The sequence below is a fragment of the Dipodomys spectabilis genome, unplaced genomic scaffold (genome assembly GCF_019054845.1).
Source record: "Dipodomys spectabilis isolate Male_0828 unplaced genomic scaffold, ASM1905484v1 ptg000145l, whole genome shotgun sequence".
NCBI lineage: Eukaryota > Metazoa > Chordata > Mammalia > Rodentia > Heteromyidae > Dipodomys > Dipodomys spectabilis.
In genome coordinates, this window is record NW_024870822.1 from 10,161,861 (window position 1) to 10,181,808 (window position 19,948).

The 19,948-nt window shown below is 38.8% G+C and overlaps 1 protein-coding gene across 2 annotated transcripts in view; it reads left to right on the forward strand.

Annotated features, from left to right (window-relative positions):
- Bdnf (brain derived neurotrophic factor) overlaps nt 1–18,645 on the forward strand; it is a 31,913-nt gene extending 13,268 nt beyond the window's left edge. Inside the window, exons 1-2 of one of the 2 annotated variants that reach the window (XM_042691562.1) lie at nt 2,633–2,851; nt 17,522–18,645. In XM_042691562.1, coding sequence (XP_042547496.1) covers nt 2,633–2,851; nt 17,522–18,286 — 984 coding nt within the window. In that variant the 3' untranslated portion in view covers nt 18,287–18,645. Of the gene's footprint in view, nt 1–2,632; nt 2,852–17,521 lie in introns of those variants that run through there. The other variant, XM_042691563.1, reaches the window with a different exon arrangement.
- The last annotated feature ends 1,303 nt before the right edge of the window (nt 18,646–19,948 follow it).

Sequence of the window (19,948 nt, forward strand, 5' to 3'; positions counted from 1 at the left end):
TCCAGTTTTGCTCTCTGGCTCTTTACAGCAGCTTCTGTGAAAAATCTTTTCTCTCCTAAGGGCGGACAATGGCAGAAGCAAAGTGTTCTCACTGTGACATCATCACACACTCCACCATTGCACATGGGATGTCAGTCCAGATGTATTTGGGGGGGGAGGGCACTGTTGTCTTTGTCCTCCATTCATACTATAGGCCTCTAAAAGGCAGTATGATGGGAGATAATTTTGAGACCTTTGTTTCTTGGGCTGTATTGACTTCATTGCTCTTGGTGGTACAGTCTGCACTGATGTTCACTGAAGGTTAGACCATTTCTTCTACTGGCCCGAGGGTCTTCAGTAGTTGTCTCAACTATACCTACCCAACGGATGCTCTTAGGAGGAGTGGCTTCACTTTCCTCAATGACATTGTCTTGTGATAGCTATCTTTCTGCTTACATCTTAACCTCTCAACTGTATTCTTTAAAGGACAGAGATCACAAGTAGGTGACATAGAGTAACAGATAGGAAGGATTCGAGGTTCAGGTATTAAAAATAAATTTTTATGTCCCTGTTACAATTTTAAAAGGCCCACAGGTCTTGGTTGAAATCATTGTTACTCAAGCAGAATTGACAGAGTATTTGGTAGCTATGGTTACTGGTTTAAAAAGTGTGTGGTTCTTTTCCAACGCCCAAAGAGATCTCCAAGGGAAAATGTTCTGACATGTCCCAACAAATTACCTTCATGGATTGTTTTGACATGGTCCTATTAAGTATGTGTGTATGGTTGGGACCTTGAGGGAATAATTTCATGTTAGGGGGAAGTAGTAACAAAGACATAGTAGGATTATACTCAACATCTGTGGCATGAGTTTGTAAGCAGCCATATAGGGCTTTGCTTAAATACATAAACACATAGGGACTGTGCATATATGTGCCACATAGATCTCCCTCCAAATGCAAAACACTAGATCCCATCTGATCCCCCCATCCCTACCCCTATGGAGGAGGCATGCAGCCATGGTTCAGAGTCATCTCCATTATGCTGGGTGCATGGTCTTAAGGAATTGATTGAATCTCTCTGAGCCTCGGTTTCCTTTAGCTATAATCTGCTTGGTGCAGTTATTTGCTTTATAATGAGTGGATGTTAGGCCACTTAGGGAGTCAATTTTTTAAAAAAACAAACATTTGTTTTTGAACAGTGTCACCCCTTCCCTTATTCTTTCCCAGTTTTCCCCTTCTGTTCCCACCCACAAGGTATATAGTTCATCTTCAACATAGTCTTTAATGAGTATCAGTGCTGCATTTGTTCACCCTTTGGCCCACCCTTTCTGTGTCCCCCTGTACCTTCCCAAAGACAGATAAAATAACAAACGAGGTAAGAGGTAAAGAAAACAAAAGACAGTATCAAAGGAAAAAAAAACACCTCTTGTTTCCATTTCTTGGAGTTCATTTCAATAAATATCATTTCTGTATGCACATACCTATTGAACCTTTGTGATCCTCTCCCAAGAGTAGCCTCCTTTGTTCTTTGTGTTTTAGAATCTCGTATAAAATGTTATGTCCAAGTGTATTTTTTTGTCTTTTACCAACCGATCTGTTTACTTGTGGATTTATAGGCACACTCTAGGTACAACATGCAACCTATGTTTCTTTGGATCTGGCTTACTTTGCTCAATATAATCTTTTCAAAGTCTTTCCATTTCCTTATGAATGATGCAATATCATTCTTTTTTATGGATGAGTAGAATTCCGTTGTGTGTATATACCATATCTTCTTGATCTATTTGTCCATTGAGGGGTATCTGATTTGATTCCCTATCTTGGCTGTAGTAAACAATGCTGCAATGAACATGGTTGTGCTGGTAGCTTTAGCATGGCCTTGTTTGTGGTCTATTGGATATGCCAATGAGTGGAATTGCTGGGTATAGGGAAACTGTTTAGTCTTTTGAGGAACCCCTATACTGCTTTCCAGAATGATTGAATAAGTTTACATTCCCACCAACAGTGTAGTAGTGTTCCCCTTTGGCCACATTGAGGGATCATTTAATACAAAGAAAAGCTTGGTACAAATTATTTATCCAGATAGCTAGAACATATTCCAAAAATTTCCTCTTACTTATTGCTTCTCTCAGTAATACTTACTTTATAGATTCCAGGTAGAAATACTATCTCCATCTCAATGCTTAGATTAAAAGTTTTGACATTTGAATTGACATGTCATTTGCGGGAATCAGTGGTTAGTTAAAAGAGATGGAGAAAGGCAGAGCTCTTTCTGCTCTTATAGTTAGGGCACTACCATTCATTCTAATGGCTTAACTAATACAGGTATTTTCTCCTCAGCCATATGGATCTTTTGTCATCTGAGATGATACTAATTTCCTTATATTTTATAGTAGTTCAGATCATAGCCAGTTTCTTGAATAGACACAAGATCTAATACTCTGTTAATTTGCACTATTCTGATAAGCCATGATGCTTAGAAGAATTAAGAGCTGGGATAGTTCAATGGGCAGGGAGAAAAAAAAAAAAACCTATGTAATTTTTTTCCCCCTGCATTAAGCTACAGATATAATGAGCACTTTCCTGTGTGTCACAGTAAGTAATTAAAAGAAATTATAGAGTTGGATACAAACATAACCCGAAGGACAACTGGATGTGTGGAACCACCAGTTTTCTCCATGTGTGCAGGTTAATCCTTGTTAATGCTAAGAATACTGGGTTTCTACAGAAAGGGCTGCGTGTCCACACATGCTGCAGCACCTACCCACAAACATCTGAATGGCATGACTGTGCATCTCAGATGGCCTGTGGTGTTTGCCTCTGCACTTCAGTGGAATGGAACAAAGCGATTCCTGAAAATGGTCTCATAAAGGTGAGCAACTGGAAACGAATAGCCTTCTTGTGCTTAGATCTTTCCCCTAGATCGTGGAATAGTATTTTGAAGAAGGATGATATTCTTTTGGCTCCAGAGGCAACTTATCTTTCTAGTTTCTTCCTCTATGTCTTTTTACCTCTCATATTTTGTAGTGTTCAGAAGATAAGGTCTAATTCATTGTCAGGTGAACGTTAGCTCTCTCAATCTCACCTTGTCTTTTCTGGTTAATGATGTCAACACTAGTTTGAGCCTAACAAAACCAGTGCCTAATTGTGTACAGCTGTTCTTTTTATTATTAAAACTTGTGTAAGATATTCTATTAATTGAAATATATTGGGTATGGAGCATTTCAAGAGTATTAATTGTGGAAAAAATTGGGAAGGAAGGGAAAGGCTTTACCAACGCTTTGGAATCCATTAAGAGTGTGACTGTGAGATTGCAGTATCAGGTAGGTTATAGGCTGTCAGCTGTGAGGATTCTCATAGCATCTCATGGCAGTAATTCAGGGCATCTAGCAATGACCTATATATAGGCAAACTGTTGATTAAAGTAACCATTTCTGAGAGATTGAAATAAGACAGAATGCTTGAACTCTCTTTTTCTCTCTTGTTTTAAACTGAGATTCTGGCACAATTTCAACCTACCAACATATTGGCAAACAAAATTTCTTAAAGGAGGACTCCCTTTATCCTCTGGTCTGAGAGTTACCACACACTCTTCTCTTACGTACAAAGACTGCAGTTGCATCACCTTGAATTATTTTTTGGTCCAAACACACTTACGCTTGGAGGCAGGAAGATGAGGTTTTGCTTTGCCTTCGCAACATTCTCCTCCAGTAGGTGGGCCAGTGTGGAATTTAGAGCATACAATCCCTTAGCTGTGTTGGCAATTGTATTTTTTAATCTGGGATTGAAGGTGGAAACTAACATCATTTTGAGATACTACCTAGGAAAATAAGGCTCAGGGTCACCTCAGCCCCCACCTGTTTGCAAATTATTTGCCAAACATATCAGAGTTCCCACTGAGAGTCCTTGATGGATCTGGTGACTTCTTGGCATTTGAAATCCAGCAATCCTGGATGAACTTTTGTAAAGAGCCTGAATGTGGACTAGTCTCAAGTTCTGTTTATAAAACTGCCTCATCAACTCCCTCACATCTTTGTTCTTTTTAAAAAAAAAAAATTGTAAAGGTAATATACAGAAGGGTTACAGTTATGTAAGTCAGGTAATGAGTACATTTCCTTCTGAACAGTGTCACCCTCCTACTCAGTCTCTCCCAGTTTTTCCCCTTCCAACTTCCCTCCCTGCCACAACTGATTAATTAAATAGTCTAGACATTCACACAGTAAGAACATAGGGGGATACTCTTAGGAGAGGATCACAAGGGCTCAATAACTAAGTACATATGATCATATAAAACATTTCTGGAAATTAACTCTAAGAAATGGAAGCAAGAGCATTTCTTAAAAAAAATTGTATTGTTTGTGTATTTTTCCTTTGTTTATTCCCTTCTGTCCCTGCTTTGAATTTCTTTTTTTAATTTTTTTTTTTTTTTTTTGCCGGTCATGGGGCCTGAACTCTGGGCCTGGGCTCTGCCCCTCAGCTCTTCAGCTCAAGGCTAGCGCTCTACCACTTGAGCCACAGCGCCTTTTCCCATTTTTTTCTGCTTATGTGGTGCTGAGGAATTGAACCCAGGGCCTCATGCATGCGAGGCAAGCTCTCTACCACTGAGCCAACTTCTCAGCCCCTTAAAATATTTTTTTTATTATAAAGATACTGTATGGAGCGGTTACAGTTACATGAGTAAGGTAATGGGTACATTTCCCATTGAGCATTGTTACTCCCTCCTTTGTTTTTCCCCTACCCTCCCTTTCCTCCCCACCACCCCAACTACTCTCCCAACCCCAGAAGTTGTAAAATTTGTTTTCAACATTGTGTCTTGTACATCTCATTGCTACAATGGGTCAACCTGTATCCTTATTTCAGCATTTTGTTATTTCCCTTCCCCTCCCCAAATTAGAAAAATGTATATACAAGATGCAGGGCACCAGAATCAAATACTGTGAAAACAGGGTTTATACCATGTGGGAAGAACATACAAAAGAAACAAAAAAAAATCACACAGTACCTTATAAGTACATTAAAAACAACAACAACAAAGATAAAACCTCTTGTGTCCCTATCTTGGGGTTCAGAGAGGCTTTTCTGAAGAGGAAATAAGAATGGCCAATAGACACATGAAGAAATGCTCAACCTCTCTAGCCATAAAAGAAATGCAAATCAAAACATTGAGATTCCACCTCACCCCAGTTAGAATGGCTATTATCAGGAAATCTAATAACAGATGCTGGAGGGGTGTGGCCAAAAGGAACACCTACCACATTGTTGGTGGGAGTGTAAACTTGTTCAACCATTCTGGAAAGCAATATGGAGGTTCCTCAAAAGACTTCACATAGAGCTCCCCTATGACCCAGCAATCCTACTTTTGGGCATTTACCCAAATGATCACAAACAAGACCATACTAAAGCTACCAGCACAACTATGTTTATTGCAGCATTATTCACCATAGCTAAGATATGAAACAAACCCAGATGCCCTCAGTAGATGAGTGGATCAAGAAAATGTGATGTGATGTGTGTGTGTGTGTGTGTGTGTGTGTGTGTGTGTAAAATGGAATTTTATGCCTTCATCAGAAAGAATGGCACTGCTGTTTTTGATTTCTGTACTTTTGTCTTGTATATAAGTTTATCTGATTTGGGGAGCGGAAGGGGAAGCACAGAAATGGTGGGACAAAGGGTGAATCAATTCAGCAGTGAAACTCACATCTTTGTTCTGCTTCATTCCTTTTGGATTTCTAACTTTCTTTTTGAGCCATTTAGGGAACTTCAAATGATCTCAAGTATTAGCTACTAATTGAGAAATCTGGCTACTTAGAGGGCACTTAGTTTCAGATGAGTTGGAGGAAGGTGTTTGATGCTTGAAACATACATTAATATAGTTTAGGATTTTGTTGCTAATGCTCTTTTACTTAGGGAGACAGGGACAGGGAGCTGGTTGCTACTGAGCCTCGAACTCAGGACTTTGTGCCTGCTAGGCAGGCCCTCTACCACTTCAGCCAGTTATCCAATCTTTTTTGCAGTAGTTATTTTCAAGACAGTGTCATGTTCTTTAACGAGCTATCTTGTACTGCAGTCCTCCTATCTATACTTCCTATTGAAGCTGAGATGACTGGCAAATACCACCATAGACAACTGTTGGTTGAGATAAGGTCTCACAATCTTTTTTCCCAAGTGGACCTCAAACCATGATTCTCTTGATCTTTACCCTCCAAACATGCAGAATTATGGACATGAAACACCAGTGCCCAACTTAGAGAGGTTTTCATTTGTTTATTTTGAGTTTCATGGCACTTGGTAGTAGAGAATTGGATCTATATATGAATTTCAGGAAGAGTCTATAAATTGGAAAACTACCACTGAGTGAGTAATTTTTCTCTGTCTCATGAAATCACCATTGCAAGGTAGAAAGAACTCACAAGGACCACAGACATCTGGCTGAAAGTAATTTGACATCTGGCTGAAACAAAATGCCTGGAAATCTACCACCTGCTTTAGCTAGTCACATCATTTCCAGTATGATTCTGATGGAGAGGATAATATTAGGTTGGCTATGTTAAGTGATTAGGGAGCCCAGATATGCTTGCACCTGCCTTGTAGCACTTAGTTAGAAATTAATGATTGAGTAGCAGTCCAGATTTATATCAGCAGTACTCTATAAATTCTGATTTAACCAGTCACATTTATAGGTATCCTGCACTGGAGTGGAAAAGCCAGTTACCATAAAGAGAACCCAGGTTTTGTATTTAATACTATTACAAAAGCAAAGATACGTTCCCACATAATGAGTGTCCCAAGAAAACAAGTTGAACCAAAGAGGAAAGATGATAGGTAACCCATGGCATGTTGAGAAAGTACCATAGTACTTAAGTTGACTTTAACCCTTTCCTACCTTATCTTTCTTGGCTTCTTTGCTCTTTATCGCTTGGTCTAGTGCTTCTCACTGTAATGACAATATGATTTACCTTGAAGGGTATGTATGAATCTAGCTGAAATGCAGGTTCTGACTGGGTGGGGTGGAGTGAGGAGGGAAAGCCGAGAGTCCGAATTTCTTCTAAACTCTTAGGTGTTGCTAATGCTGCTTCTCTCTTGATCACACTGAGCAAGAAGGAAGGTTGTACTTTATTTCAGTCTCTGGAGTTTTATCCCATGCCTTCATTTCCTAACACTATAAATTCAAGACCCATAAATCTCTTTTGCTGGAGAATTTTTACTGACAACTTTGCATTATATCAGTTCACTGAATTTGTAATAATACGCTCAAAATATGATTTAAAGTTCAGGAGTTTAGACTATAAAAATAAATTCATATTTGGAATTTTAATAAATGGAGAAGTATATATAGAGAGATATAAGTACAACTTAATCAGGCTTAAATTATTTGGGTTGGTGTCACAATGATGTCACAATTAGTTTGCTTCTTTTGTTTTTGTTTTCTTTTTTGGCACTGTTGAGTAAGCAAGTGCTCTACCACTAAGCTACAATTCCAGCCCTGTTTTTGAAAAATCCTCCTGTTCACCATTTCTAGTCATTGTCCCTTTTCCAAAGGATTACACTCCTGTGATTTCATAATATTTGAAGAACACCTGTCATTAAGTGTTATGTTTACTTCACAAATTTTCCAGTTTGCTCATTACAGAGTGAGTCATTAAAACTTCATGGAACTAACTGGAATTAATTATCTTTTTAATTAATGTCACTATCCACCATGTATGGGAATTTGGTAAATATTATACTGTTAACTCTAACTTTGCTTTGGTGAATTATAATTAATCCCACCCGAAATTTTAATGAAAGCAGAATCCTAATTAAAGAAGTTACACTTTTTAATTGACCATCAACTATCATTTGGGTCTTAGAAACTATCAACTAAAAAAAACTGAAGTTACAAAGGATGTTTAGAAAAGCATTTCTGACAACCTACTCATTTAATAGGCAAGCAAGTTGGGCATGCTTCTTGTTAAGGATTTTATTATTTATTTATTTTAAGCAGAGTCTCACTAGGTAGCCAAGACTGGGCTCAGATTCCCAATCATATGGCCGCAGCCTCTAAGTGCTGGGATTACGGTGTACACCATGAAGAAAGGTTATAAGACTTCTTTATTATAGATTAGATCTGTGTGTTGTTTGTGCAGTGTTGGGTCTGTGACAAGGGGCAGAGGAGAAGGTCAAGTCATGGATGTGACTGCCAGCTCTGTGTTTCTCTGGCGTTCAGGGAGCCTCCATTGATACAGAAGAACAGTAGTTTCTCTGAAATAGTAATGAAGGCTGCACTTAGGTTTACTTGTATGGTACATCTATGCTAGAGGTTAGGATGTCAGGTAAATTGTTCTCTGCCCAGGTCTGGTCCTTTTTTTAGGTGTATTTTAAATCCTTTATTCCAAAATTTAAGACCTCATTTCAGCTCACGTTGAGACTTTACTGTTCATACTTTAATTCACCCCAAACACTATTTAAATAGTACCCACTACAAAGAGAATTGAGTTATTCAGTGCCCACAGAACCTCATTTGTGTAACATACTGTACAATGTTCTCTAGGTGATAGCTCAGGAGAGAGTGCCCAACCTCTATTCCTAATTCTTGAATGAAGGCAGTTCTCTGCCAATAGAAAAATCAATTCGTTTGTCCCACATTCCTTCCCTTCCTCTCCCTCCCCCTCCCCACTGCATCCCCTCCCCCCATGAGTAGGCTGAGAGAGTAGACGAAAGCTGTGGGGCTTTCTATCAAATAATTATGTATCAATTTGATGAGTAGAGAAATATGCATTGTTTTTCTCATAGTAGCTACATATATTTACTACTACAGGTACCAGTCATTTCTCTGGCACTTTGACATTAAATAATGTTTGCAAGTGCTACCAAGGGAAAACTGGGGGATGAATGAGTACTCTTTTTATGAAGGTCTTTGTTTTTTGTTTTTGTTTTTAGAAGATTCTATTACTTGGGGAGGGGATAGATGGGAAGATATAGGTATCTGGGAGAGAACTTATTAGGGAAATTGGCTCACATGATTTTGGAAGGCAAGAAGTTCTATGACTGACTACATGCAAGCTGGAGATCCTGAGATAATAGTAGCATGGCTCAGCCAAAGTCTGAAAGCTGGAGAACCTGAGCAGCCACTGGTACAAGCCCAGAGGGCCTACAATCCTGATGTTCTATGGCAGGCGAAAAGAGTAGTCCAACTCCAGGAAATAGGTAGATAGATGGATGAATGGATGGATGGATGGATAAGTAGATAGATAGACAGATAGATAGACAGACAGTTAGATATTTTTGCCTTTCTTCTGTTTTTGTTCTCTCTGAGCCCTAGTTGATTGGATGGATGGTGTCCATATACATTGAAGGTGGATTCTCAATGGAATCCACTGATGGTCCTGCCAATCTACTCTGGAAATACCCTCATAGATGCACTTCAACATAATCCTTTACTAGTTTTCTAAACATTCCTTCATCCAGTTAAGTTGGCACCTAAAATTAACCATCACAGGAGTATATTTGGATACTTGGGACATAAACTACACTACAGTTTAAAAACTGCATTGAAGTTTTGGGTCCACATTGTCCGACAGCATCTTCTAAAATATGTATTGGTTTCCATAGAAGGTTCATCCAAATGAGTATCTACAATGATCATCACAGTTTTTATTTTCTGGCTTTATGTGTGGGAGTTTTTAATGTTGTCTTGGTTTTTGTTTTAGTCTTGGATTAGTAATACAAACATAATGAGAAAATTATATGGAAATAACGTAGATGGATGTACCTGTAGTTTAAGGTTTGCTTCTTTTGGAATCTAGGTTCTGACCTGTTTTTATCAGGGGAACCACAGTGAGTGGATGAGTTGATTAAAAACTCTGATCCTCTTTCCTCCGGTATGGGATGGAGATAATTATAGTTACTTGCACCTCTAGGGTCCTATGAGTCTTAATTACTTAATATTTGCAAAGTGTCTGGAGATCTTTGAATTAAAAGTGCTGAGCCATGGAACCAAAGTTCAGTGTAATTATAATTAGAATGAAAGTTTGTATTTTTACCTCACCTCCACCTCTTTCTGTCCTCTTCATTTTGCCAACCCAGACATTACAGATCATTGCCACCTGGTTCGGTATACTTCTGTAACTTCTTCCCTTGCTGTAGCCTATTTCAGCTAATAGATAAGACACATCCAGACCTGTAATTCCATATTAAGTAACTGCTTGTTTATTTTGAAAGTTCACTGCTGGGTGTGGTAATACCACACTGTAATCCTAGTACTCAGGAGGCCAGAGTCTGGAGGATTGCAAGCTTGAGGCTAGACCCCAGACTATATAGCCAACGGCTGTCTCAAACAAACAACAACAACAAACCTGGTAGTCACTAGGAATAAAATCAGGAATTTGTTTCTTTCAGTCTTTCATTCTTTCAATTCTCTTGCATGTGTGATGATAAATTAGTGTTTTTGTGGGGTACTATTGGAGTTTGAATTCAAGGCCTGGCTCTTGCTAGGCTGGCGCTCTATGATATCACTTTAGCCACACTTCCAGCCTTGCTTTTAGCTTATTATTATTATTATTATTATTTTTGGTCAGTCATGGGGCTTGAACTCTGGGCCTAGGCACTATCCCTGCGCTCTTCAGCTCAAGGCGAGCATTACTGCTTGGGCCACAGAACCACTTCCGGTTTTTTGGTGGTTAATTGGAGATAGGAGTTTCATGGAATTTTCTGCCTGCGATCCTCAGATCTCAGCCTCCTGAGTAGCTAGGATTACAGGTGTGAGCCACCGACACCCGGCTTAGCTTATTATGTTACAGATGACATGTACTGAATTTTTCTGTCTGGGATGGCTTCAAACTTTGATTCTCTAGACATCAACCTCCTGAGTAGATAGGATTTATAGGTATGAGCACCCAGTAGCTGGCTAAACTTGTCTTCTTAAAGCATTTTGCTGCTTAGAAGCTTTCACTGCCTATGAGGCAATATCTAATCTCTTTCCTACCACAGGTAGAGTCTTCCGAAATTGGGTAACCATTCCAATTTATTTTTCACTATTAATAGCCCAGAACTCTTCTCTCCAGATACTTCATGTCTTCACACTTCCATGCCATTAACCAAGCTACTATCATCTACTGCTGTCTTGTGTGGAGACATTCAAATCCTTTGCAATCTTTTTTTTTTTAAACCAGCATTTCTTCATCCCTACTTGTAAATTATTCATTTCCTTTCTGGAATTTCATTCCTACCTTTCCTTGGTAATTTCTACCTTTATATTTTAATTACACATTTCTCTTCCCTCCCTCCTAGACTGAAACTGGAAAGTAGATTTAATGTCTGGTAACTAAACAAACAAAAAGAAGGCTAATATATAGATGTGGTGAAACTGGATGCAGACTAAGTACTTTTTTTTTTGTTGTCTGTTTGTTGTTTGCCAGTCATGGAGCCTGAACTCTGAGCCTGGGTGCTGTCCCTCAGCTCTTCAGCTCAAGGCTAGCGCTCTACCACTTGAGCTACAACACCACTTCCGGCTTTTTCTGTTTATGTGGTGCTGAGGAATCAAACCCAGGGCCTCATGCATGCAAGGCAAGCACTCTACCACTGAGCCACCTTCCCAGCCCAATACTTTTAATATTCATTGACAAGACTTTGTTAAGATGTTGTCAACATCTTACATATTAGGAACTAAAAATCAACATATTATTTCTTCAACCTTGCCAGTATGCTTATTATTTGTGGGGCTGTATAACATGAGCCGTTCTATGATTAAACTGTGTTTTGTTTGATTGCATATTCATAGACAAATCCAAAGGGACTAGGAACAATTTTTTTAATATTTTCTTTTTAAATTTATGAATTTCAATTTTATCATTATTTGGCTCCCCTTTTTATAGAGATGTGGTTGTAATATATATAAATGTGTGCAAAGCTATCCCTTAGAAACTCCATTCTCTGAAATGCCATTGAGTAGAGTAAAAACTTAAAATTGAAGGTTTTCAGAGATCATAATTGTGCTAGTTTCACATTGCTAGAACAAAATGTCCAAGAAGAACAACCTGAAAGATAAAAACTTCTTATGTGGGCTCCTACTTTCAGAGATTCGAGTCTGTGATTGGTTCGCTCCATTACTTCTAAGCCTATAGAGAGGCAGAACGCCATGGCGACAGAAGGTCTAGTAGAGTGGAGAAGGTGGCTCTCGAAGTAGCCAGGAAGGAAGGGGAAGAGAGAGAAGAAGAGGAAGGAAATGGAAGGAAGGGGGGAACAATTGAGAAACTTTGGATCCACTTTCAGAGCAAGCCCTCAGTGACCTGCATCTTTCAACGAGGGCCCTTCTCCTACTGTTTGCAACATGACTCAATAGTCTGTTCAGTCCAATTGTATCAATGGATTAAATATTGATGAGATCAGAGTCCTCATGGACAATTACTTCCAGAAAGCCTATCTCTGAGCATAACTGGAGCGGAGAACAAGTATTCAACATATGAGTTTCTTAAAGGGTATTTTTGATTCAAGCCATAACAAAGTAGTATCTTAGTGTTACCTTTAACAAATTGGCCCCTGTTGCTATTTTATAAGCTCCCTCATTGTCCTAGCTTCTCTCTTCCTGCAATTAATAGTCTGAAACTGACAATTATGTTCTAGTGGTAAAAGCTTAGACCAGAGACAGGTAACCTATTAGCTTTGTGACATTTGACAGGTTATTTAAACTTTCTGAAGTGTAATTGCTTCATCCATGTAATGGGGATTATATTACCTGTCCTGTTACTTGTAGCCATCAAATTAGTTAATGCTTGGGAATGTTCTATAGTCTTTCTGACAAATGCAAGTTATTGCTGCAATGTAGCAGGACAAGCATGCTATCTAAAGGTACTCTTTAGCTGAGTGTTTAGGACTTGTGGCCTCAGACTTCAAAATAAACTTTCTTTCAATCTTCTTGGTTATCTTTTCAGTATTATGTACTTAGAGCAGAACTATGAAAATCTTCCTAGCATTTTATAGACATGGTTAGGTTGTTGTTAAGCCTAACAGAAAAATTAGGCAGTTACCAATAAATTTGTTTAGTAAAAATAGGCATAAACTTACGATTTACTTAGCAGCATTTCGCATCTCCTTTTCCTTTTGCATATCGATTCATCTCAAGGTTAAAAATGTGAGAATCGTCATGGAAGCTGTGTTAGTTTCTTATCCCTATGACATAGCAACTTAAAAGGAGGAAACACTTTATTTTGACTCACTGTTTCAGTCTATGGTTAGCTAGCTCCATAGACAAAGACCTTGATGGAGGAAAGCTGCTCACTTCATGACACCAGGAAGCAAAGAGAAGAGAGAGGAAGAGGCCAAGGACAAGACACCATCAAAGCCATACTCCCAGTGACCTACTTTCTCTAGCCAGACCCTACCTCCCAAAGTTTCCAACACCTCCTAAAATAGTAACACTAGCTGGAGACTAAGCTTTCAATACACGAGCCTCTAGAAAATATTACATATTCAAGCATAACAGAAATTCTTTATCCAACCTTTTATGATTGCCTAAATATAAACTTGCTTATTGAACAGTTTCTAACAATAAGAAAAAGATTTAAAAGAGTAAAAATAATCCGGATTTTGCTATTATTTGTATTAATCCATGTTTTTTCCTCTAGTCTCCCATCAATGGATTCACTGGAAACAGAGCTACATAAAACATAGTAGGAGAGTTCAAATATTTTAGTGTTATTTGTTCTTTAACATTCAAGTAAAAATTTTATCCCATTAGAAGAAATCAAGAACTTGTTTCTAGCCAATACTTGTCATCTGTTAGTTAAATTCCTTAGAGTTCATAATTTGATGTTAGCACACTAATCAAGAATTTACTCAAGAATTTCAATGTGTTCACAGATGACTTCCAAAAGAAAAGTTTTCTTATATAAATTGTGTCAATGCCCTCTTTTCTTTTGGTTTCATAAAGCTATTAGTAAGTTTTTATTGAATACTACGAGTAATTTTTCTGTGTTAAACATATGGGTGTTATGGTATGATCCATTTCCTTAGAAATCTTAATTCTAACTGAGAAATGATCATAATTAGAAAATATCATTAGCAACAGTCAAATTGGGAATGGAATTCTAAATAAGATAGTATTGTGTAATTTTAGAGGAGAAAGTAATTAGAGAAGGTTGCATGTATGATATGATGCTTAAGAGGGTTGTGAAAAATGCCCAACTGGAAGAGATACATGTAAGCATGGAGAAAGAGAGCTGCCAGAATAGTATAATAAATTACTTCTTAGCACTAATACATAGAAGGCTTCAAGGATTCTGGCCCTATTAGAGAACAGTTGGTAGCATTTTGAACAATATTAGCACAGTGGGATAAGGCCAGAGTTTTGGAGGTATGGAATAACAGATAGAGGAGATTAAATTTGATCTGAAGGAATCAAACAGCCACTACAAGTATTCATGTAAGAGAATAAGTTGAACATGTTTATTTTACCTCAGATAGAACAGGAACGATATCCAATTCAGCAAGAAGATAACTGTAGACAGAAAAATGAGATGGTAATGACTCAGCCAAGATGGTGGCAGTGGGGTGAAGAAAAAAAGGGATAGGAGGAATATTGTAAAAGAAAAAAATTTTAGTAGAATATTTTTACTAAGTTACCTCAAAAGCTATGCAAGAAGTGTACAGTCAAACCCCATTCTAAAATTTCTAAGAAACACCAGGATTAACTACAATGTCGGGAAACCGTTGTTAAAAAGCAAAACCCTTGTTTTGACAGAAGGTATTGACTTTACTTTTAATCCGCTTATCTCAAATAGGCCAGCAGAATTTCAGAGTTGCCACTCAGAGGGCAGCTCTGGAGGTATGGAGGTGGACTTCATCATCATTTAGTTAATTACTGAATCTGTGCTTGTGTTCAGCTTTGACTGATACCCATGTGTGGACTTTAATTAATGCCAAGTAATATTTACCCAGATGCCAGTTGTTCCTTTGGAATATTTGCATGGGGAACTGATGAGAAAATGATACAAAGCATTAATTGCTTTTTCTAAGTAGTACTTCAAGTCAAGTATATAAAGAGGTCTCAGTGAAAGACTCATTACTGTAGTAGTGATAATAAAACAATTTCCTAACTCTGCCTTAAAAGGCTTCAAGGCCTCCAGGCATTTTAAGCAATTTCTGTGGGCACCTAGTGAATATGTACTTCAAGCTTACATTTCGTTAATTCTAAAGCTCACTTTTTCCTATTTTAATTTTTTTTTTCATATTTTAACATTTCTCAAATTGGCTTGTGTCTCCCAGGTGATGCCACTTTTTTTTTTTGGCTAACTAGTCATGATGTGGATGCTGCTGCCTTTACCAGTTCCCTTTCCTTTTCTGCTTTATGCATGCACAAAAGTTACCTAGGAAAAAATGTGTCCAAATAAATCTAAAACAATGCTCTGTGTAAGTATACAGTAAAGTTTTAAGTAAAGAAGACCATATTGCCTGCAGTTTTGTTTGGGTGGTACATAAATGGGTGAGTTTTTAAGTAATGGTAACTTACAATTGATGAAATGGGGTATTGAAATAGTCAACCATGACAAACCTACACCAGTGAAATACAGAGGAATGAAGTATTTTAAATTTGCATTCTTTCATCCACCTCAATTGGAGGAGCCCCTGGGGTGGTTTAATTTGGATTGGGAATATGAGAAGAAAGAGTTTTCATTCAGTAGTATAACTACCATCTACCCAGAATAGAAACCTCCTTGGAGAATCCATTTCTCTGATGATGCAGAATCCAAAAGATTCACAAAACTTTAGGTATCAGCAGAATGAATGTATGCATTTCACGCAAACCAGTTTTCTCTTCCTAATCTTAGACCACTGTGTAAGCTGTGCTTTCCTGAGCTTGCTCATTATTCTGCAGAGTAACTTTGAATCTATAGGGAAATGTTATATTCAGGAATGATATTGAAATCTCCCCTAGTGGTAGAAAGTGCTATATCTTTCCAGAGTGCATAATAGAAATCCTGGGTTTTTAGTACCAGAGTTTTCAGCCGTTTTTGCATTGTGACGTATTGGCTTGGAGGTAGGTTGCCTAGGTGGTGTAGGGACAAATCAAGGACAGAAACTAAGTCTCATTTCCTGTGGATTTACACAGCCTTAGTGATTGGAGTGTGTGTCTTTTTAAAGTCTGTGCTCCAGAACATAATGTTCTGTATCAGGGCTGGGGGCAGCTTCTCTGTACCACTGAGGGATGCAGGTAAGTGATTCTGAAGTCTTCCGCCACCTGACGATAACCTTGGGTTGGTCCATAGGTATGGTATGTTTCTATTTTATTTATTCACTCTAATTGGCTTCTTGGAGCATGCTAATAGACGTAAAGCCAGATTCTGAGTACAGTAACCCTCTGGCAAACAGGAAGAGATTAATTTTGTGGTGTGCTGTTAAGGGACTTCCCAGAAAACTTCAAAAAGCACAGAAAGAAGCACTAGCTGCTCATCCTTTTAAAAGTTTGATAAACTCAGAGTCGTATGCACATGGACATACACATACATTCATAAACACTTGTATACACACACACACACACACACACACACACACACACTCACAAAATCTGTCCAGAAAAAGCCAAAGGCTGAGGGACTTCACAGTGTATGTGGAGAACAATGTGAAGTGTGCATATGGGAGGTATTTGAAATTGATTAAATGCTTTCAATGCCTTATTAACACTGACTTTTCCAGTTTTCTTCTAGCCAGATACATTGTTTTCATGACATCAGCCTCAGGCATAGACACATCATTAAAATGAACCTATAGAAAATGATTTCTGTTTGGAAATAAGTACAACATTTTTTTTTTTCAGTCATGACCACCCAGGTGTAGTACAAAGAACACTGGGGTTAGGAGCTTGCGTACTAATATAAACTCTGTTCATGACAGAAGACAAGTCCTATATGGTCTTTGGTTTCTTTATGTAAAACATGGTGGCCCCATGAAATTGCCTTTCTTCTTTGTTATAATAGATTATCTCTAGGGGAGAGAAAAGTGTCAACGTGAAGGCTTCTTACAGCTTTTGGCTGTTATTCTAGACATCCCTTAGCTCAAAAGACCCACCAAATCCCTCAGGCCACTCTATTTTTGTCACATACGCTAGCAAAGGACCATAGAGCTAACGGGGAAAAAAAAATTCCTACTACACTTGCAATTGTTGCTTAGTAACATTTCTGATTTTGTGTTTCTCATGACAGCCTGAGTGGAGATCATTAAAAATTAAACTTACAAAGCTGTTAAAATGGGAGAAAGGAGGGGAAATGAAGCCATTCCCCCCCCCCCCCCCCACCTTGCTTAGAAGACATTTAATCTCAGGTTTATATGCTAAGTCTCAGGAAAAACACTGGATGTCTCTGGTTTATATTAAACCCCATAGAGCCCACTGCTGACATTGATTTGTGTATAGTACAGCTGGAGTTGATCACCAAGACGTTTTTAAAAAAAAAAATCACCAAAAACCTTGACCCCACAGAATGGTCTGAATTGCAATCAGATGGGCCACATGGTATCCCGGCGAAGCAATCTGCTAACCAGTTTTGCCTCTTTCTCTGCTTTCTCCCTGCAGTTCCACCAGGTGAGAAGAGTGATGACCATCCTTTTCCTTACTATGGTTATTTCATACTTCGGTTGCATGAAGGCTGCCCCCATGAAAGAAGCCAACCTCCGAGGACAAGGCGGCTTGGCCTATCCGGGTGTGCGGACCCATGGGACTCTGGAGAGCGTGAATGGGCCCCAGGCAGGTTCACGCGGCCTGACGTCACTGGCTGACACCTTCGAACACGTCATCGAAGAGCTGTTGGATGAGGACCAGAAAATCCCACCCAAGGAAGAGAACAGCAAGGACGCGGACTTGTACACTTCCAGGGTGATGCTCAGTAGTCAAGTGCCTTTGGAGCCTCCTCTTCTCTTTCTGCTTGAGGAATACAAAAATTACCTGGATGCTGCAAATATGTCCATGCGGGTCCGGCGCCACTCCGACCCTGCCCGCCGTGGGGAGCTGAGCGTGTGTGACAGTATCAGCGAGTGGGTGACCGCGGCGGACAAAAAGACTGCAGTGGACATGTCGGGTGGGACTGTCACGGTCCTGGAGAAGGTCCCCGTATCCAAAGGCCAACTGAAGCAATACTTCTACGAGACCAAGTGCAATCCCATGGGCTACACGAAAGAAGGCTGCAGGGGCATAGACAAAAGGCACTGGAACTCTCAGTGCCGAACTACCCAATCCTACGTGCGGGCCCTCACCATGGATAGCAAAAAGCGGATTGGCTGGCGGTTCATAAGGATAGACACTTCCTGTGTATGTACATTGACCATTAAAAGGGGAAGATAGTGGATTTATGTTGTATAGATTATATTGAGACGGAAATTATCTATTTGTATATATACATAACAGGGTAAATTATTCAGTTAAGAAAAAATTAATTTTATGAACTGCATGTATAAATGAAGTTTATACACTACAGTGGTTCGACAACCTATTTATTGGACCTATCCATGACCAGAACGTAAACAGTCATCTGCGCACAACTTTAAAAAAAAAAAAATCTGCATTACATTCCTCGATAATGTTGTGGTTTGTTGCCAAGAATTGAAAACTTTAAAAAAAAAAGTCTAAAAAAATGATAATAATAAATTGCATGCTGCTTTAATTGTGAATTGATAATAAACTGTCCTCTTTCAGAAAACAGACAAAAAAAAAAACCAGAAACAAAAAATTGAAACCAAAACATTCCGTTTACATTTTAGACAGTAAGTATCTTCGTTCTTGTTAGTACTCTGTTTTACTGCTTTTAACTTCTGATAGAGTTGGAATTAAAACAATGTCAAGGTGCTGTTGTCATTGCTTTACTGGTTTAGGGAATGGGGGATGGGAGGGTTATATTTTTGTTTGTTTTGTGTTTTTATTTTGTTTGTTTGTTTGTTTTGTTTTTTTTCAGTTCTCACAAGGAATAGGGATGGAGAAAGAATTCCTTCGGTATCTATTTTGGTTGATAAATAGATACATTTGTTTGTTGTAAGAGATGTTTGCAATATCAGTCAGATGACTGGAAAGTGAATACAAATTAAGGCAATTGAATAAAGAGCTCACACTCCACTTCCCAGGATGCATTTCCCAGGTACCTCTGCTCACCCTTGGGTGTGGGTCAGGGACAGCTGCGTATATCAGAAAGATCTGCATTTGCTCAGAGCATGGTCTTTCCCTCCCCCCCCCTCTGGTTGCCCTATTTTGTTTTATCTTGAGGAGAAAAATTAGTTACGTGCTCTGAAATCTTTTACCACTGCTGTGATCAAATTGTGTCATGGCATGGAATGGCACTATGGAAATCAGTGACTTTTTTTTTTTTGAACAATAAGAAATAACCCCAAAATAAAGACTTTTTTTTTTTTTAAATGAGGGTAAACATTTGAGTAAATCATTGGTAATGCTAAAAGAAAAAAAAATCTTGGTAAGGTTTACTGATGTCTTGCAAGTGATCAGAGCAGGATCAGAGAAATAAAACTGAACCAGCCCTATGGAGGCTGAGGGGAGCTGACAGATCATTTTCTGGCAGTGCAGGAAGAATTTCTCAGGGCCTAGCTTGATGTCTAGGTAGAGATGGGAAATGGTTCTTGAGACATTCCAAAGGGAAAGCCTTAGGAGACCCCTTACAGTTGGCTCTAGAATGACGTGTCAAGTTGCTTGGACTTTGTGCTTTAAGTGCCTACATTATCTAACTGTGCTCAAGAGGTTCTCTACTGGAGAACCATGCTCAAGCTGATTTACGTTCTCCATCCCATTGCTGGATCCAGTGTGCAAAAAGTCCGATTAGCCCAAAGTATGGTCTGGAGCCAAGTGTAGCATTTATGATCATGAGATTGGTACACTGAGGTAGATGTTTGCTACAAGAACACTTACTTGCTTTTAAGCTAAATTTGAGGAAACCAGGGTTTTAATCTTTTGAGAGCTTTTGGTAGAAAGAATGAGAACAGGAAAAGCCCCCAAAACTCAGGC